Genomic DNA, 17,111 nt, shown 5'->3' with positions numbered 1-17,111 from the left:
CTCGGATGTAATAAGGAAAAATATATATTTAGGAAACTTGACTGAAAAGATAAACGGTTTCTTGATATACATTTGGAGAGAAAAATATAAGTATAATAGAGTCACTATGTATTACACATAGGTATGTGTGAATTTCTGTATGGGTAAAAAAAAAAAAAGACTAAATGTGAAGGTCTCACTCAACCATTGAAAGAAATTAGGCAGAGGAGAAATCATCTAATGGGACACTTTGGTTATCATGGGGCTTATATCTAAAAAAACGACTTTTATCTATTCTACCAGTAATGTAAACATCGGGGGGGATCCCATCAGTAGATCCTACATTCTTATCCGGTTTATGATGCGTATGTAAAGTTACATGGAAGCCCGAATCCAGAATCAAAGAAGAAAGAATACAACACACAATGAAAGCCCCACTGAAATCTCTCTCTCTCTCTGACGAGGGGGGCTTGCCCTCAAAATAAACTTTAGAGCTCATAGAAGAGAGCGAGCGAGAGAGAGAGAGAGAGAGAGAGAGAGAGAGAGAGAGAGAGAGAGAGAGAGAGAGAGAGAGAGAGAGAGAGAGAGAGAGAGAGAGAGAGAGAGCAGAGGGGTGAAGTCATCAGCGGCTCTCAAACTGCGGAGGTCTCGTTTGCCTGCGAGCCAGACAGGAGGTGTGTGACTGACAGCTATAAGAACTACGAAACACTTAAATTAGGAATTGATTTTTCTTTCCTGTCTTGGTTCCGTGGTGGCTTTTCCTCTTCTTATTCCTCAATTTTTCTTCGGCTGATGCTGAGATGAAGCAGATTGCCTCAGCGCGCCTTGCGCATTAAGGTGTCCACGCACCGTCCCGGCGCATCCACAGAGAACCAGGGAGAGAGGAGGATACATTTGGAGTTCTACAAATGGATGTACATCTCAAACTTGTTGAGAGTCCAGTCAGTTTCAGTCATTAATTATTTTTCCACTTTCTTCTGACTATTTTCTGATGTTTTTTTGTGATCTCCTCCTGCGCGCACCGGGTGAAAATCTTTCTGATGCGCACGCTGTTTTCTGGAGGGGATGCTCTTTATCACAGCACGGATAACGGATCTCTGACTCGGTCTGGCTCTCTTGGCTCATATGAAGACTCCCTCCAAGATGATCCAGAGTCAGCGGCCCAGGCATCATTGGGCCACTATATACCATCACATGTCACCACATAGCTGGGGGTCGTGCTCTGTCTAGGAAATATCAAGCGTGCCTCGGGAATCTTATCCAATAAAGTGTTTCGGTGAACATTGACATTGGCTTTACGAGTCTCACCTCTGGGCTACTATGCAATTACAACTGATCTCCTTTGTTTTGATCATCTTGCACTGCATGGATTACTCTGGTTGTCAGCAGCACAGCAGCTCCAGGCACCGGCAACACAAGCGTGAGTACTGTGGGATAAAGTCAGGCTGCAGGTGTCTGCTGTCTTTATCTTCATTTTCCCTTCTTCAAACCTTTTCATTCATTTTATTCTTATCGGTTATAATTTGGACAAAACTAATAATCTAATATCCAGCGTGTTCTAAACTTTTAAATTATAACGAGCGGCACATCGTTTGGTGGAGTCTCCAAATAACTCTGCACAGGCGCGACTGGGGACAACTCTCATCAATGTTCCATAAAACTAAAGAAAGAAATTGCAGCATGTAAAAAAATCCTCTACATATTACATGGAAATATTTTATATAAATATACATATAGAACTAAACTAACAAAGCAGGTTATACGAGTCACCATATAGTGATTCACTGAGGAATTAACACCAACTTCCACCTTCTAGACCCTACTTTTCTACGTGATCTATACATCTAAATAAAGTAAAACCCATTTGCACATAGCCTTTACTATATAAACATCACGCGTTTTATTCAGTCTCACTCACTGACTTTTTTTGTTACAAGGTGTGAAGTTATTTCTTGGCCAATTCCAGCGCGCACCGGCCTCGAAACTTTGGCACATCCACCGCACCTTCAGTAATATCCCCATCATTACTCCTCTATTAGTCCAACTAGGTTTCCTGTTAAGCCTAATTGGATGCATTGGTTGTTGAGCCGTGTCACCTGAAGCCTCCGCCGCATGCAGCCACATGCAGCCCCTGCTCCCTGCGCCTCAGTCTCCTGGTTCCCGTCGCTCTCTAGCGGTCAGAGCTGCAGACTTCAGGCACGCACACATGTGGTGCCCGGGTAGATCTGGCTCGATCACTGCTCGGATTTTACAGCCTCGGTTCCCATATTTGGTGCTGCAGCCTCCAAGGCTCGCTTTGTGTCTTAACACTGCCACATTTTGGAATTTAAAGGGAGCAGGAAGTTTATTCGTTATAATTTGTAAGCATGCCCCATCTTCACAACTCTTTACAATGTGGGTGAACGTGGATTTGACAGTTTAATCTGAACACCAGAGCTGCTCCTCACTGAAAAACAATGTGCATGTATTTCATTAATCTCCCTCTGCTCCAACATCATGTCTCAGGTCTTGATCTATGTCCAGCTCTGTTTTTTTTACGACACTATAAAATAAGTATCAATAATGTGTATTTTTCTCCTCTTCCCACGCACACTTAATCACCGGGGCCTCCAGATGTGCCCTGGGACTGAGTCTATTAGAGACGAGCAGTGATAGCTGGAATATTCCATGTATCACTTGCTGCCTGCGTGGCTGAAAGCCGTCAGTGATCTACAGTGATAGACCTTCAGAGTGATGCTTTTATCCCTGCCACATGGGCCTGAAACCTCTCTTTACGCTTCTGCCTCTTGCCGTCTGATTGCTCGGGGTCTGAATTCTGACCCTTTTGTCGTCATTTTTTCCCCTCATGACCACCAAAGTGGACTTTTAAAAAAAAAAAACAGAGCGCTGCAGCATCTGGGGTTAACAGTGTGTTTATTGTGCACTTTTAAAGGGGTCTGGGGTTACCTTTGCTCTTGGCATTGCTGCTCAGTGGATCTGGGGTTTTGCTGTTAAGGATGGTGGAACATAATTATACTGCAGCAAACTGACACATAAACACGTCAGACAAGAATCCTGCTCATAAAACAGAAGGAAAAGTATCTATAATATGTGGATTATTGTGACTTAAATGTGTTTGTGCTGCACTAGTGTGATATATGGGTGTTGTAGAATCTGCCTTATATCTTTTATCAAGGCAGACAGATTCTCACTTCCCCTAATATTAAAGAGCCTCTCAACATAATGTGAGGGGGGGAAACAAGGGTCTTCTCAGTGAACTTGTTTTCCTAATCTATACAATTATAAATACAAGACTAAGAACAGATTGTGCTTATTTAGAAATCCCCAATCTCCTTTTACTTAGAATGAATCTACTCCTGTTCAGGACTCAAAAGGATAATATTCTCACTAAAGCGTATATATATCCACACACTGAGTCACGGTGGGATTCAGCTCCACAGATGAAGTGGCGGCACTAAAGCTTAATTCATTGCCGTTTAAGGAAGTTGAAGGTTTGGTTCACATCCTACTGGGAGGAGGAGTGATCTGCCATGTCCACCGACTCAGTGCCCATTAATTGACAAGTGCTTCTTAAAAAATCCAAACTTCCTCTGAAGGTTAAGGTTAGGGTTAGATATCTAACACTTCCCGAGACGTCAGGGAGGATGGAGGGATTAGTTGGTGAAGGGGTAAATGAGTACAGACTTCAGAGGGAACGAGGGGGGGGCGGGAGTCAATGACCATTCGGTTAACAGGCCAAAATTACGATGCGGAGACAGAACTGGAGCTCTGAGCTTCCTGTCTGTTATGATACATCCAAAATGTGGATGCTAACAATGGCAATGATGTACACACTCTATAATGAAGATGGATGGATTTAACTCTTGATTAAATATTGAAAGATGTCTATAAATGTAAAGGCAGGGAAATGAAACACGTCACATGATGGAACCCTAATAAGGGAGGCATTTAACACTTTAAGCATTTTTTTTTACCTTACGTTTAGTTGCCTGATTCTATTTTATCCGTCTGTGTGTGTGTGTGTGTGTGTGTGTGTGTGTGTGTGTGTGTGTGTGTGTGTGTGTGTGTGTGTGTGTGTGTATGTGTGTGTGTGTCTGTGTTTGTGTTGTAAGTGCTGGCATGTGATTGTGTTTATTCTTATGTGACTTTGTTGGTATGTTATGCAAGACACCACTGTCCAACTGAGGTTTTGTCGGTGCAAGTGCGAGGGCAAGGCCAAATTCCTGCGCCGCAAGACTTATGTGAATCAGGGCGGCTTGGCAGAAACACATGTGGGCAAATGGACAGCAGTTGTAAAGATTGTCGAGATATTTTAAACAAAGTACCCATGATCTATGGTAAACTGGCAGCTAAACTCCGAACTTGGAGAAAAAGAGAAAAAGGGGCCGGCCAAACCCGCTGGCATAAAATGCCAAGGCTGGAGAGGAAAACCAATTCCTCAGGCACTTACGGGGGTGGCTCCTGATTTGTCGACCATACGCAGCTACTGAAACTTACAAACAGTGTCTCAATGTCAATAGCCACTGCCTGGATTCAACTACAGCATGGCAGTTCTATCAAAGGAGTAAATTAAACACATTCCCTGATAAAGACAGTGAAAGAATAAACGTAATATCAGGACCAAGAGCTAAAAACGTCCTCTACGAACAACAGAGTATGGAAACTGTCATGTGTCTCCGGCTGTTTTGAGTACATATACACATCCAACCTTCTTTGTTAAGGTTTAGTCCACCAGTGGAATCAGATACTAAAATTACCCGATATACAAGCTTTTCCATGGGAGTGATTGCGTGAGATTATACTGAATTTATTTCTTCCTCTTTAATGCAATTGGGTCTTAAAATCGTACAGTCCTGAGCTTTATAACCTTCGGCACATGAGCCTAAACCCACATTATCATGTTGAAATACATTAACATTGAAAATCAGCGACAGCTGTAACAACCAGGGTCTTCATCCTGCAGAGACACGATCAGCTGAATCATCTCACAAAGTACTGAAGAGTCGAGGATGAGAAACCAACTGTGACATATATCATCAGAATCTAAACTCTAAAGTACTTATGTACATAAACAGAGCTTAAAACATGGTATAAACAACTGTCATTAGCACTGAGCTATCAGTCACTGTTCTGGGATAGCAAGTGATCAGTCCAATACTGTAATACAATGCTTAATAAATGTAAATGAATAACCCGTTATGATACAGGCACCCTCCCTTTTTATCCTTTGCCCTCATGACTGGAAAATATGACGAGACAAATAGTTGACTGAAGTATGATATAAAACTTTCTTTTAAAGTGATCAATCTTCTTGTTAGGGATTTGTTTACAGAGCCTGAATGCAATCAAACTGCAAGTCAAATTTCACACCCTCATAGATATCAGTTCCCCAAATATGCCTGCTTTTCAGCCTGAAGCTGTTTTATATAAGGCATCATAGCAACAAAGCAAAACATTAATTAAGCTGTTAACAAAACTATAATTTTATATTTTATGAATATGAAAGAATCCAGTGTTGACCAAAGATTTGAGGTCAGGATTTGGTTGGTGTTTGGTTTTCGGAACTTTATTTTGAGAGTGCATGGTTGTGTTTTTCAAGCTGCGAGTACATACACATTCGTTTCAGAGGCTCAATACAATGCTGGTGTGAATTAGATGCAAAGCTAGAGTAACTTGGTTCAACACATAAGAATTTAACCTAATGTGTAGGATGTAAGCTGGTCTCTTCGGTCTACATTTTTTTTATTTATTTTTTCCTTGGCTGACTTAGATGACACTGAATACATATCTCCTTTATTAAATCTTTAAGTGCTAAATGATTTATGTTTGATAGAAAAGCTTCCAGGAGTTTATTGAGTTCAGCCTTGGCACAAACAGAAAGATGAATTCCTGCTATGAGCTTTTAATAAGTGGGAGGCTGGTATCACAAGCATAAACTACAAGCACTTCCAAAGTGGTCAGCATTGAACTGGGGAATTGTGGGTTGGCAAAATATTGTGCTCGCTCCAATATTATGTATTATCTAAACAAGTTCTGCATTTAAACTATTTCTACTTTCATAGTTAAAAAACCTCAAAAAGTCATCTTTGCCTCAACATTTTAGTTTTCATGTATTCATTGATTACTGCTCCTGTCCACAGAGATCTCGGGTGTGAGCTCAGGGTGCCAGCAGGGTGGGTGTCTGACCTGCTCTGACTACAATGGCTGCCTGTCCTGCAGGCCGCGCTTCTTCATGCACTTGGAGAGGATTGGGATGAAGCAGATCGGAGTGTGCATGACTTCCTGTCCTCCGGGCTTTTACGGCACACGCTCCCCAGAAAGAAACACCTGCACAAGTAAGCTCGAGTTGCATGTACACCTATGTTTTAAATGAGCAAGAGTCTGTAGGGGCTCGTATTAGCTGCCAGACTAATGTGTAATCACTTGTCCTCAGAATGGATGAGCAATACATTCAGTGTAATCCTCTCTCATAACAAGCACACACCGAAAAGTATCTCAAAGTTGTCTTGAGGTAAACTTGGCCTCTTAACGCCCTGTTTTAAAAACACAAGACGAGCATGAGCTTGGCTTCTGGACACTGACAAATTATATGTACACTTCTTTTCAAGCAACAGTTTAAACCCTGCTTGGGAAATATGGCATAATGTATACACATGTATGTCCTCAAATAACTGGAAAACCTGAGAGTAGTTAGCTTGTTTGGTGGGATTCTTTTCAGTGACATTAAATTAAATCAAGAGTGGCTTTACATAAAAAAAACCTGAATCACCAGCCAGAGATTCTCACACCTACACGGACACCCTGTATAATTAACATGCAGGACACACGCACTGTAACTTGTTGGGTTAAATTAAACCCCGGTGGTGGCTCTGTGTTTCTCTGTCAGAGTGCAGGTTGGAGTGCGACTCCTGCTTCAACAAGAACTTCTGCACACGCTGCCGAGCAGGATTCTACCTTCACCTGGGCAAGTGCCAGGAGAGCTGCCCTGAGGGGCTGGTCCGCAGTGACACGCAGAGGGAGTGTGTTCCAAGTGAGTGCCCCGAGTTCAAATTTAAAACATGGGGTTTGCCTTTCAGATCTTCATAATTGCCATGGATCAAATATGCAGAATGTTTCTACCCCTTGGATTGAAGCATTTTTTGGTGCACGAAAAATGTTGTTGTGTTGAATTTGACCACTATCTTCACAGATAAATAACTGTGCTTTTGTTTTTGCAGACTGCCCTGCTGACTGTGAGTCATGCGTGAACAGCGATACATGTACTCAGTGCCGGCCAGGCCTTTACCAGCTCAGTGGGAGGTGCCACCATGTCTGTCCAGAGGACTACGAGCCCAATGGCAAGCTCATGGAGTGCACGCCACAAGGTCAGTCAAGAATATGTAGCGATTAAAGATGCCTATCCTGTCGGTGGGAGCCTGTGGCTAGTTTTTGTATATGCAGGGGGCAAAAAGAGCAACCTAATTTCAAACTTCCCACCCTCACCTCTCTTTCTCTGCTTCCTCCCGGGCAGTGCACTGCGAAGTGGGTGAGTGGGGCGAGTGGAGCCCCTGCTCCAAGTCCGGCAGAACCTGTGGCTTCAAGCGGGGCGAGGAGACCCGCACACGGCAGGTCCTCCAGTACCCATCACCCTTGGGTCAACCCTGCCCTGAGATCTCGGAAATCAAAGAGTGTCTGGTCAAGAGGAGGAAGTGTCCAGGTAAATAAAACATTAGTGCCACTGTGGCCGAGTTGTAATGCTTCTGTGCTTCAGCATGTGTCAAACCCTGAGTCAAAATCCTTCCTATCCAACATCAAGAGCTAAAATGTAAAAAAAAAAAAATTCTAAATGGGAGCATACCATACACTCTCTGCTGCTTACACTAGTCGCTGATGACCCATCATGCTCACTGCCAACTTTGTATGTGTGACACATGGCACAATCTACACTCTATGAATTCCAGACATTGCCGCTTCAGCTTGTACAATCAGAGCTGGTCGTTCTTCCGCTCAGGACTATGACTGTTTACTCAGAGGATTGTCATTGTGGTCAGAGTGAGGACAGTGGGGGGAACACACATGTGGGATGTTGCAATGGGTCTGTTGTGTGTTTCCCATGAGACCTCTTCGGATTTTTAAACAGTAAAACCGCTTTCTCTGCTCCTAGTAAACAGGGAATAGCGTGATCATTTGGATCGAATAGACTGAAAACTGCTTTCAGACGTCTCTTTATAGAAGCCAGTGCTGCAGAGCATTTATGATCACTTTGTGTTCTGTGTGCAGTGCATGTGTGCGGTTACTGAGATGGTTGGCGGGTACGGCTGGTTGTTTTTAGCCTGGGTTCTGTAGTGTTAAATGACAGATCGCAGACAGGGTAGGAGGCTGAGATCCAGCCCCCTGGGGCCTCACACTTACAGAACAAACACTGTGTGTGTGTGTGTGTGTGTGTGTGTGTGTGTGTGTGTGTGTGTGTGTGTGTGTGTGTGTGTGTGTGATGCAGCAGAAACAGCCAGCTCAACATCAACATCCTCCCCCTGGGAGGCACGCGGCGACCAGGGGATCAGTATTGGTTTATCCCCACAGCTGCCAACACACACACTAACTTGCACACTCACACACACACACTCACACACACACACACACACACAAACACACACACACACACACACACACACACACACACACACACACACACATGCAAACCAACACATGTAACAAATCCACATACAGATACACTCTCTCCATTTCAACAAGTTATACAAATGCACAATTCACACTTGCACACTCACTTGCACACATAAAAAATTAAGCACACACACACAAGGGCAGACTTGGACAAACACACAAACACACAAACACACATGCACACACTCTTTCTTTCACTAAAATAACTACACAACTGTTGCTGTTGGTGGTAATTTGTGAATCGAGTCAACTGGGTTGACCTGATTTGTAAGGCAGACTGTGAAATGTGCCCTCTGGTATGCTGGCTATCCCCTTCTCTCTCACTTTCTATCTGTATCTCTTACTGATCCATTCCTTATTACGCACACACACATACACACAAACATACACAGACACACACACACACACACACATACACACAAACATACACAGACACACACACACACTTCCTACCCCACCAAAGAAAACACAGACCCCATATAAGCTCCGTGTTGGCGCTCCCAGTCAGTCAGTTGGGCCGAGGGTGAGACTTTAGCGCAGAGTCGCCGGCTCTGTTGATCTAACCAGAATGTGGTGAAGAGAGGGGGGCTACACAGATATGGAAAGAAAGAGAGAAAGAAAAAGAGATGAAGAAAAAAATAATGAAGAAGAAAGAGAGAGGTAAAGAAAGAAAGAAAGACAGAGATAAACAGAGAAAGAAAGAAAGAAGGAAAGGTTGGGTGCAGTCTTATACTCTACAGACCTCGCCTTTTCACTTCCCCCCCCCCTCCCACATGTGATAACCAAGTTGCCCCCCACTCCAACAGCATCCGTGGTGAATGAGAGCTAATTATCTGCCTCGGTGCGTCCTCTCCTTAGTGTTTACGTTACGCACACGCTACGAGGTCAGTGGTCCGACCTCAGAGAGCCCCCGGTAATCCTCCAGCAGCCTTCAGACACTGATACATCCTCCTGCTCCTCTTTTTCCTCCTCCTTCGCACTTTCTCCCTCTGGCTTCTTCTCCCCCTCTGTGCAGCCTCTCCCTCCTCCCATCCTTCTCCTTGCTACATCGCTCCACTCCTCTACACGAGCACTACAGAGTCTCAGCTCATTCGTCTCGTGTTTCTGCTCCGCTCCTTCTGATATACATGGATCTTTTTTCAGCTCGGAATAGTTTTAAAATCCCTCATCCTCGACAAAAACTACCTCCAAAATTCTGTAAAATCCTTTTTCCTTCATCTTAAACAAACCTTTTCCTACCTTTGAATATACATGGAGAAGTTTTTTGGGGGTCCCTCTTGCACACATGTTTTGACTTGACTTGTCAGAATTACACCATAAAGTCTCGGGTCTAGAGAAAAAGGTCAGTGTGAAGAGGTTTAAAGGCAACTTTCAAGTACAAATCATTAAGTGCATCCCATATGTTAGTAATTCATTTTATGTGCATGCATAAAAAAATCAAAAATCAATTTCCGACAGCTATATATGTTTTGTTTTTTCTCATTAAGTACCTCCATATGATGTTCAGTGTGCACCAGCTTGTCTGTCCTAATCCACAGCCCCTTCTCCTTTAAGAATAACTCATGTTTGGGGCTTTTTTCTTTCTTGCGGACGGTTTGATAAGATGACTGGTTCCAGTGTCATATCTGAACACGAAACCTAATGCTATAGTTGGATGATTAACTTAGCTTAGCATTAACACTAACATGACAGCAAGTTAAGATTCTCACCAGCTCCTTTAAACCTCACTTGTTAAGATATCTTAATAACTCATCTTATTCTACGCAGGAATGTAAATGAGGCATTGCACCAAAATGTCTGACTGGCTGGCTTTTTATCAAATTTATTGGAGGGGATTTCACCAATTAAGTTTTTAAAAAGTGTCTCACAAACAAATGACCAACCCTACCTTTAAGAGGAGACTCAAGCCTTCAGCTCTCACAGGCTCCGGTTATGCAGAACAATTGCATAATCACAACTTGAAGGTGTAACAGCTAATTGGTTTTAATATTCTTGTTCCGATTTCTACCATATTTTGCTGTTTATCAAATTCTAAGAAAAGCTTAAAATCACAACCCTCACTCTGAAGCAAAAAATCTGTCTTTAAAACGAGATTAAATGATAATTTGCCATTTATCAGTAACGACTGATGTGAATCATTTCATTTTGACAACAATTTTTGGACATATCGCCCAGGCCTAGTTTTGAATTACAGGTATCATGTCAGTAAAGTGGTAAAACTGTTGGAAAAGTGCTCACATATTAAGGCTTAGAGTCAGAAAACAACTTGGCTCTGTACCTCTGTTATCAATGGCCAGAGATAGTGAGTGTTTACACACACATCCTCATTCACCTCCATCACTCTCATGTTAACGCTGGCTAATTTGTCCTTTGATCGACCTGCTGTTCACCTCTCTATCTCTGCATGTGCCCTCTGCAAACCTTAGCCCCCTCTAACTCCTCCACACACACATAGACACACACACACACACATACAGACACTTGCATAGTTGATTGCACGTAGAGATATGCAGCCTACAGTTAGCAAGCTATAGCACCAACCAGTGATTGATGGGGGATTGTTACATACACAACCCCACTCTTGACATCCTGGCGGCCATGCAGCAGGCATTCCACTTGTGGGACAGCCCATAGCCTTTAATCCCGGCCTGGCTCCCGCCAAAAGCTCCCCGGACGACAGAACGCCTGCCATGGAGGATGTGCCACTATAAAACATCCAGTGAGGCACTAACCACACACAGACACACACACACACACACACCTCCACTTACACTCAGTGCCCCTTTGCTCCCTAATTTGATCCCTCTCTGTTTCCTCCTCTTACCGTGTTCGTTTTACACTCTCTCTCTCTTCTGCTAGTCTGTTTGTCTCGCCGTCTCTTTCACTGACTGCATGTTAGCGTCCCATTCAGTAAAGCCCCTCTGTGTGTGTGTGTGTGTGTGTGTACAGTTTACTTAGTCCTGCCCTTTGTGAATGTGCTATTACACATTTCTAGAAGTTACATTATTACAGCAGGCGACAATGCAGCGGGAGTCCCCCATAGTGGCTTTGTTTACAGTTTGCAGGCAGGGTTTCTGGAGAATAATAACACAAGATGAAAAGGATAACCGAGTTCTGCATACATTCGTGCTCATTAACTACAGATTATAGGAAATGCTTTTAACTTGTACTGAGGATAAATACTAGCTGGCGCACTGAACGGGGCACAAAGTGTTTTCATAACTTGAGAAAAGTTACAGTTGATGCTTTCTCATTTATTTGTACTGAATTGTTCATAATAAATCTTTCACCGCCTCTTTGTAGAAATAACAATATCTCAAATGGAGCATGTAATACAAGCATGCAACGGAAAAAGATGTATGTGCATGATATAATCAGAGTGACAGGTTATAAAGGGACCTTAGAGATTTATAACGGCTCTCTCACATTATATCATCATTATTGTGTCACATTTATTATGAGCTATTGCTTGACATCAAATTTAAAAAACAACCTCTAACTCTGTGTTGATAGTAGTAGAGCCAGGCTAGCTTAAGGTAAGGGTCTCAAGGCTTTATCCTGGTTATCCTGGATACAATTGCAGCATTGTTGTACATTTGGAGCCATAGTCTGCAAAGTAGTGATCAGGCTATGGAGCTGTAGGAGCGAGTTTTTGTCGATACAGTTGTTCGACCAATCACAATCGGTCTCAGCTCTCAATCCTGATTTTTTACCCAGTGAATCATCATCATCATAAAATAACTAATTAAAACCAAACTTATGTGAAAACAAAGAAAAAATGACAATATCATTGACAGTAACATATTTAACATCTACTTTAAATTTTTTGGTTTGGTTCATGTCCCATCTACTAGCATGGAGGAGGTGGCGTTTATGACCTATACTTCAACCAGCCACCAGGTGGCGATTAAGAGACTTTGGCTATACTTATGGGGAGCCGTCATCTCGTCTATCTCTATATACAGTCTATGGTGTTAACTAGACAAATGTAGGGTCCTGAGATGAGTATTTACTAAATTATTCCAGTACATTATATATGTGTAAATGACACATTGAGTTCTAGACAGACAGATTCCCCGAAACACTCACAACAGAATTAACAGCTGGAACTTTGTAAGAAAAATGTATTCAGCTTTTGCATCCTGGTCTCTGCCAAAACAGGAATAAGTGATGATTTCCTCACTGTTGTTTAGAAATACATTTTTTTCATTAGGAAAAAGAAAAAACCTTTCTCGAACTTTTACCTACAAACGAAGCCTTCACACCATGAATATAAGCTCCAGCACACAATGTAAATGAGGATTTTCCAGTTCTGTTCCCAAACCCAACTCCTCTGTCACTTCATGGTCTCAAAGTCTTGATGACATTATTCAACGCACAGTTTAAATAGATGCCCATCAGAAACTGTTCCAACAAACCAATTGCAGGTTGGTTAGATAAACACTCTGCTAATCATCTCAACACTGGCATGGATTAGGTTTCTCCTCTGGCTCAACAAAAGCACGGGGGCTACAGTATGACTAATCCACTGAACTTGTAAATAGTTATGGTGTCAGGATAGTGAAAACAATGAGAGCGAAGTGGACTTCCTGTGTTTATAGAGGACGCGGGGCAGACCCTGAATGAGTCAGTGCACCAGATTACTCCTTCAATCCATTCATCCATCCATGAGCCCATGCTGCCTTCACTATCGGTTCAGGGGTTTTTTTTTCGTTTTTTTTTTTTTTTTACAATTATCGCGTGAACACTCTGTGTGTGCACATGTGAACATGCACATTTATATCCACCTCCCGTCCATTCTACCTTTCATTATTCCCAAAGATGATAAAAACTTGAGCAGTTAGAGCTTAGTATCGCTAGCTCAGAATGTGTGGATCACACTTGGTCCCTGGTCCAATCAGCCTGGACCTTGATTAATGAACACAGAGAGGGAAATTATGAGATTATAGGGGCCGAACATGAAGCTGACAGGAGAGAGAGAGAGAGGGAGAGAGAGAGAGAGAGAGAGAGAGAGAGAGAGAGAGAGAGAGAGAGAGAGAGAGAGAGAAAGAGAGAGAGAGAGAGAGAGAGGTCTCGTTCTCTCTCTCCCTGTGTCTGTGCCTACTGCCTACTGCCTACTTCAGCAGTTTCACAATCCCCGAATGGCCAGCCAAGCAGCCGAGCAGGCCGTGCTCCACTCACACATGAACAGCAGCAGTACAACAACAGGAAAGGGCCTCCTCTGCTTTCACTTGCAGGTCCTGTCTCCAGCCTCCCTGGGGGAGAGGGGGGGGGGATCTCGTTATTATCGTTAATAGCTGTAGCTCGAGATAAAACCTCAGCATTCCAAAACTCTTGTTTTTTTTTGTTTATGAGATGGTGTAGCAAGAACAGATAAAGCAGGGGGTTTATTTAAAGGTTTGCTATTTTGGACAAAGGTCTGCTCATCACAGGGAGAGAGAGGGCTGCAACAGCTGATAGTCTGACAATGTGGCACTTGTATGCGCCGAAAGACTGACATCTAGTGGTGAAGCCAGAGCATTGCAATACTCAATGTCACACTTCAAAGGAGTACTGCAGCCTGTAATGTGCTCCTGGTGTTTTTGACATATAAACATTTGCTGTTGTTACTTTCTTTATAAGTAAGAAGTTTCTTGTTTTTCCACATTCTTTTTGGAAAATATGTATTAATAGTATGTGACAAACTAAAGGTCATGCCAGATGGATTGTTTAAATAAATTCATACAACCTCCCTTTCACAGCTGTCATATCAAATGATAAGAGTGGAAAATTATTAAGAGCTTAATCTGCCTCCCTACTTTACTACTGGTAGTTACTTAATTTGTGTGGAAGACCTTAGAACAGACCAGGGATAGTATCCATCTTGTCCTATGTTTAAAAAAAATTACTTAATTACAGCTTCCTCTGAATCAAAGCTTTAAACGGCATTCAGTTTTCTTATTATTGTGATGCTTAAATTTCTGTCACAGGTTTGGTGATATATCTATTTTCTTTCATATTTGTTTTCATGTTATTTATTTGTGTGTGTAATGTGAGCAGTGCTACACAAATGATGATGATGATGATGATGATGATGATGATGATGATGATGATGATGATGATGATGATGATGATGATGATGATGATGATGATGATGATGATGATGATGATGATGAGGAGGAGGAGGAGGAGGAGGAGGAGGAGGAGAAGGAGGAGGAGGAGGAGGATGTGGATGATGATGGTGATGGAGTGGATAATGATAATTAATTCTGCCATTTTCCCATCTTCCAGGAGCACGGAAGAAGAACGAGCGAAGAGAGCGGCGAAATCGCAACAATCGCAAAGACAAGGAGAACCAGGAGGGGCGACGAGAGAGGAAGAGGGACAGGGAGCGAGAGAGGGAGAGACACCCAGGTGAACGCGAAGACTCTGATAACAGGAACAAAACAGAGCACAGGCACCGCAGAGGCCACGACACAGCACCGGTCTCCCCCGAAGAAGGCCTTGTACAGTAGTGCTCCGATGCCTTCCCACCTCCCTCCTGTTCCCCTCCCCATTCTTCATCCTGGCAAAAACTCCCCCTCCCTCACCCACCGTTTGCCCACATCGCCCCCTCTCTGCAGGGGTGTTGCTGCTACCTGTATGATTTGAAAATACTGTTCGTGCACAAACGGGCTGGGGCACATTCAGCCACAAGGCTTGGGCCACTCTGGACTTTAGAAAGAAGTTATTTTTCTTTTTTACCCTGTAGCCTCTGCTCCTTCACCTCCACCACTGCGAGGACTCTCTAATGGAAAGTGCAGGAGACACTGCTGCTGGGACTGAGAAGACTGGCAGACAGACGGACAGAGACAGAGACGTTACACTATGTGCTTGTTGATATGGTTATTTAATGGGGCCCTGGTACAACTTTGCGCGTCTTGGTTTTTGAATGTAGATTTCGCAACCTTATGTAGAACAATGTTTTATTATTGTTGTTCCTGTTCATTAGATCTCTATTTTATTTGGTGCATTGAATTTGTATGCTCTTGCCATCTTGTGATAACTTCATAATCACTGCAAACAACAGATGAGTAAAAATAACTGAAAACCATTAACATGTGTTCTGTATGTTTTGGACAAAAGCTAGTTTTATCCAGATAAGTGATGAATCTAATCTACCACTGGTTTTTCTTTTTGTGTATATGGAATCTGAGCTCTCAGTAAAGCTCCTTGACTTGGAACCAAAAAGCACCTGTATGTCAAATAAAACTATAATGGGTTTGTACCTGCGTCTGGTATCCATTTTCTCATCTGACAGACATAATCTACAGTCCACATGAATATGCTTGACGCCATCTTGCGGTAAAACTGATTTCAAGCAGCACCTACTTGTTGTTGAGTAAAAGGAAACCATGCCCCGGGTTGCCAGGTCCACAGAATTGTGCAACTTTTGAAGTATTGCCACTGGTTGACATGTTTGTCTTTGTATAATTGGACACAGTTTATTATTATAAATCAAATATAGCTCTGTGAGGGTGGTGACCAGTTGACTGATGCACAAACTGTTAGTTTTTTGTTTCTCTTACCTTTTTCTTCCTCCATCCTGCCTAGATGACGTAGCATATTACTGAAAGTATTGGCTTATCTTAGTTCTGCTGATACCACTTATCATGTTAATACATAACCCATGACAGGTTTTACCATCTTGGCTTATCTGTGTATTAGTGGGAGTAGTGATGTTATTAAAAGGTTGCGAACCAACATAATTATATGCATCAGCTGAAATAAAATAGATAAAAATGCAAAAAGTAGCTACTTATTTACACATGTATTATATGTTTATGATTTAAACATAGTGCAGCAACATGCCAAGTGTTTTACTAAGGTATTTCACTAACTACAGCCAATTTAAATGAAATATAACACTACATTCATGTTATCCAGACAAGGCGGAGGAGGATGAAAGGAAGAGAAAACAATCTAACAGGTTAGTTTGTGCATCTGTCAATTGGTCCTCACATTTACAGAGCTATAGTTTATTCATGATACTGTATATAGTTATACAAGGACATTTTAGGACCTAGGTTGAGGAACTGTTTAGGGTAAACTGTTTTGTTTATGCTTTTTATGCCGTCTTTGTAGATACAACACAATGATAGTACTGCAGTATGGTGGTAAAACGAGATATATCTAAGAGAGAGAGAGTTCTGGTATTGGGTTGTTTTTGGGCTGGTTTGGTCAAACAAACTATATGCAACCCTGACCACCGCCTCATTTGGAGTAAGAAGTTAAATACCGTAGAAATATTACTTGTGTCACTGAAGTACTGAAGAACTTAAAAAGATTTTTAAAAATTAAGATGTAGTTTTGTCTCTGACAGGAACCAAAGGCCAATCCCTTTCTTCACTCACACACCTACAATCTGTTCATCAGCACATATACTATTGTGAATAATTAACAATGCTGTTGTGAAAAGGTCGAAGTGACCTGTTCTTATTATCAGATCAAAT

At 42.4% G+C, this 17,111-nt stretch overlaps 1 protein-coding gene across 1 annotated transcript; it reads left to right on the top strand.

Moving 5' to 3' along the window:
- The first annotated feature begins 635 nt into the window (after positions 1-635).
- rspo3 (R-spondin 3) lies at positions 636-15,874 on the top strand. The gene is made up of 6 exons (XM_061081526.1): positions 636-1,399; positions 6,120-6,314; positions 6,866-7,009; positions 7,197-7,343; positions 7,490-7,675; positions 14,911-15,874. Exons 1-6 carry the CDS (start codon positions 1,300-1,302, stop codon positions 15,132-15,134), a joined length of 996 nt encoding a protein of 331 aa, XP_060937509.1. The 5' UTR covers positions 636-1,299; the 3' UTR covers positions 15,135-15,874.
- Positions 15,875-17,111: the final 1,237 nt, after the last annotated feature.

The sequence above is a fragment of the Limanda limanda genome, chromosome 11 (assembly GCF_963576545.1).
Source record: "Limanda limanda chromosome 11, fLimLim1.1, whole genome shotgun sequence".
NCBI classification, from domain to species: domain Eukaryota; kingdom Metazoa; phylum Chordata; class Actinopteri; order Pleuronectiformes; family Pleuronectidae; genus Limanda; species Limanda limanda.
This window is presented reverse-complemented; position numbering and strand designations above follow the sequence as displayed.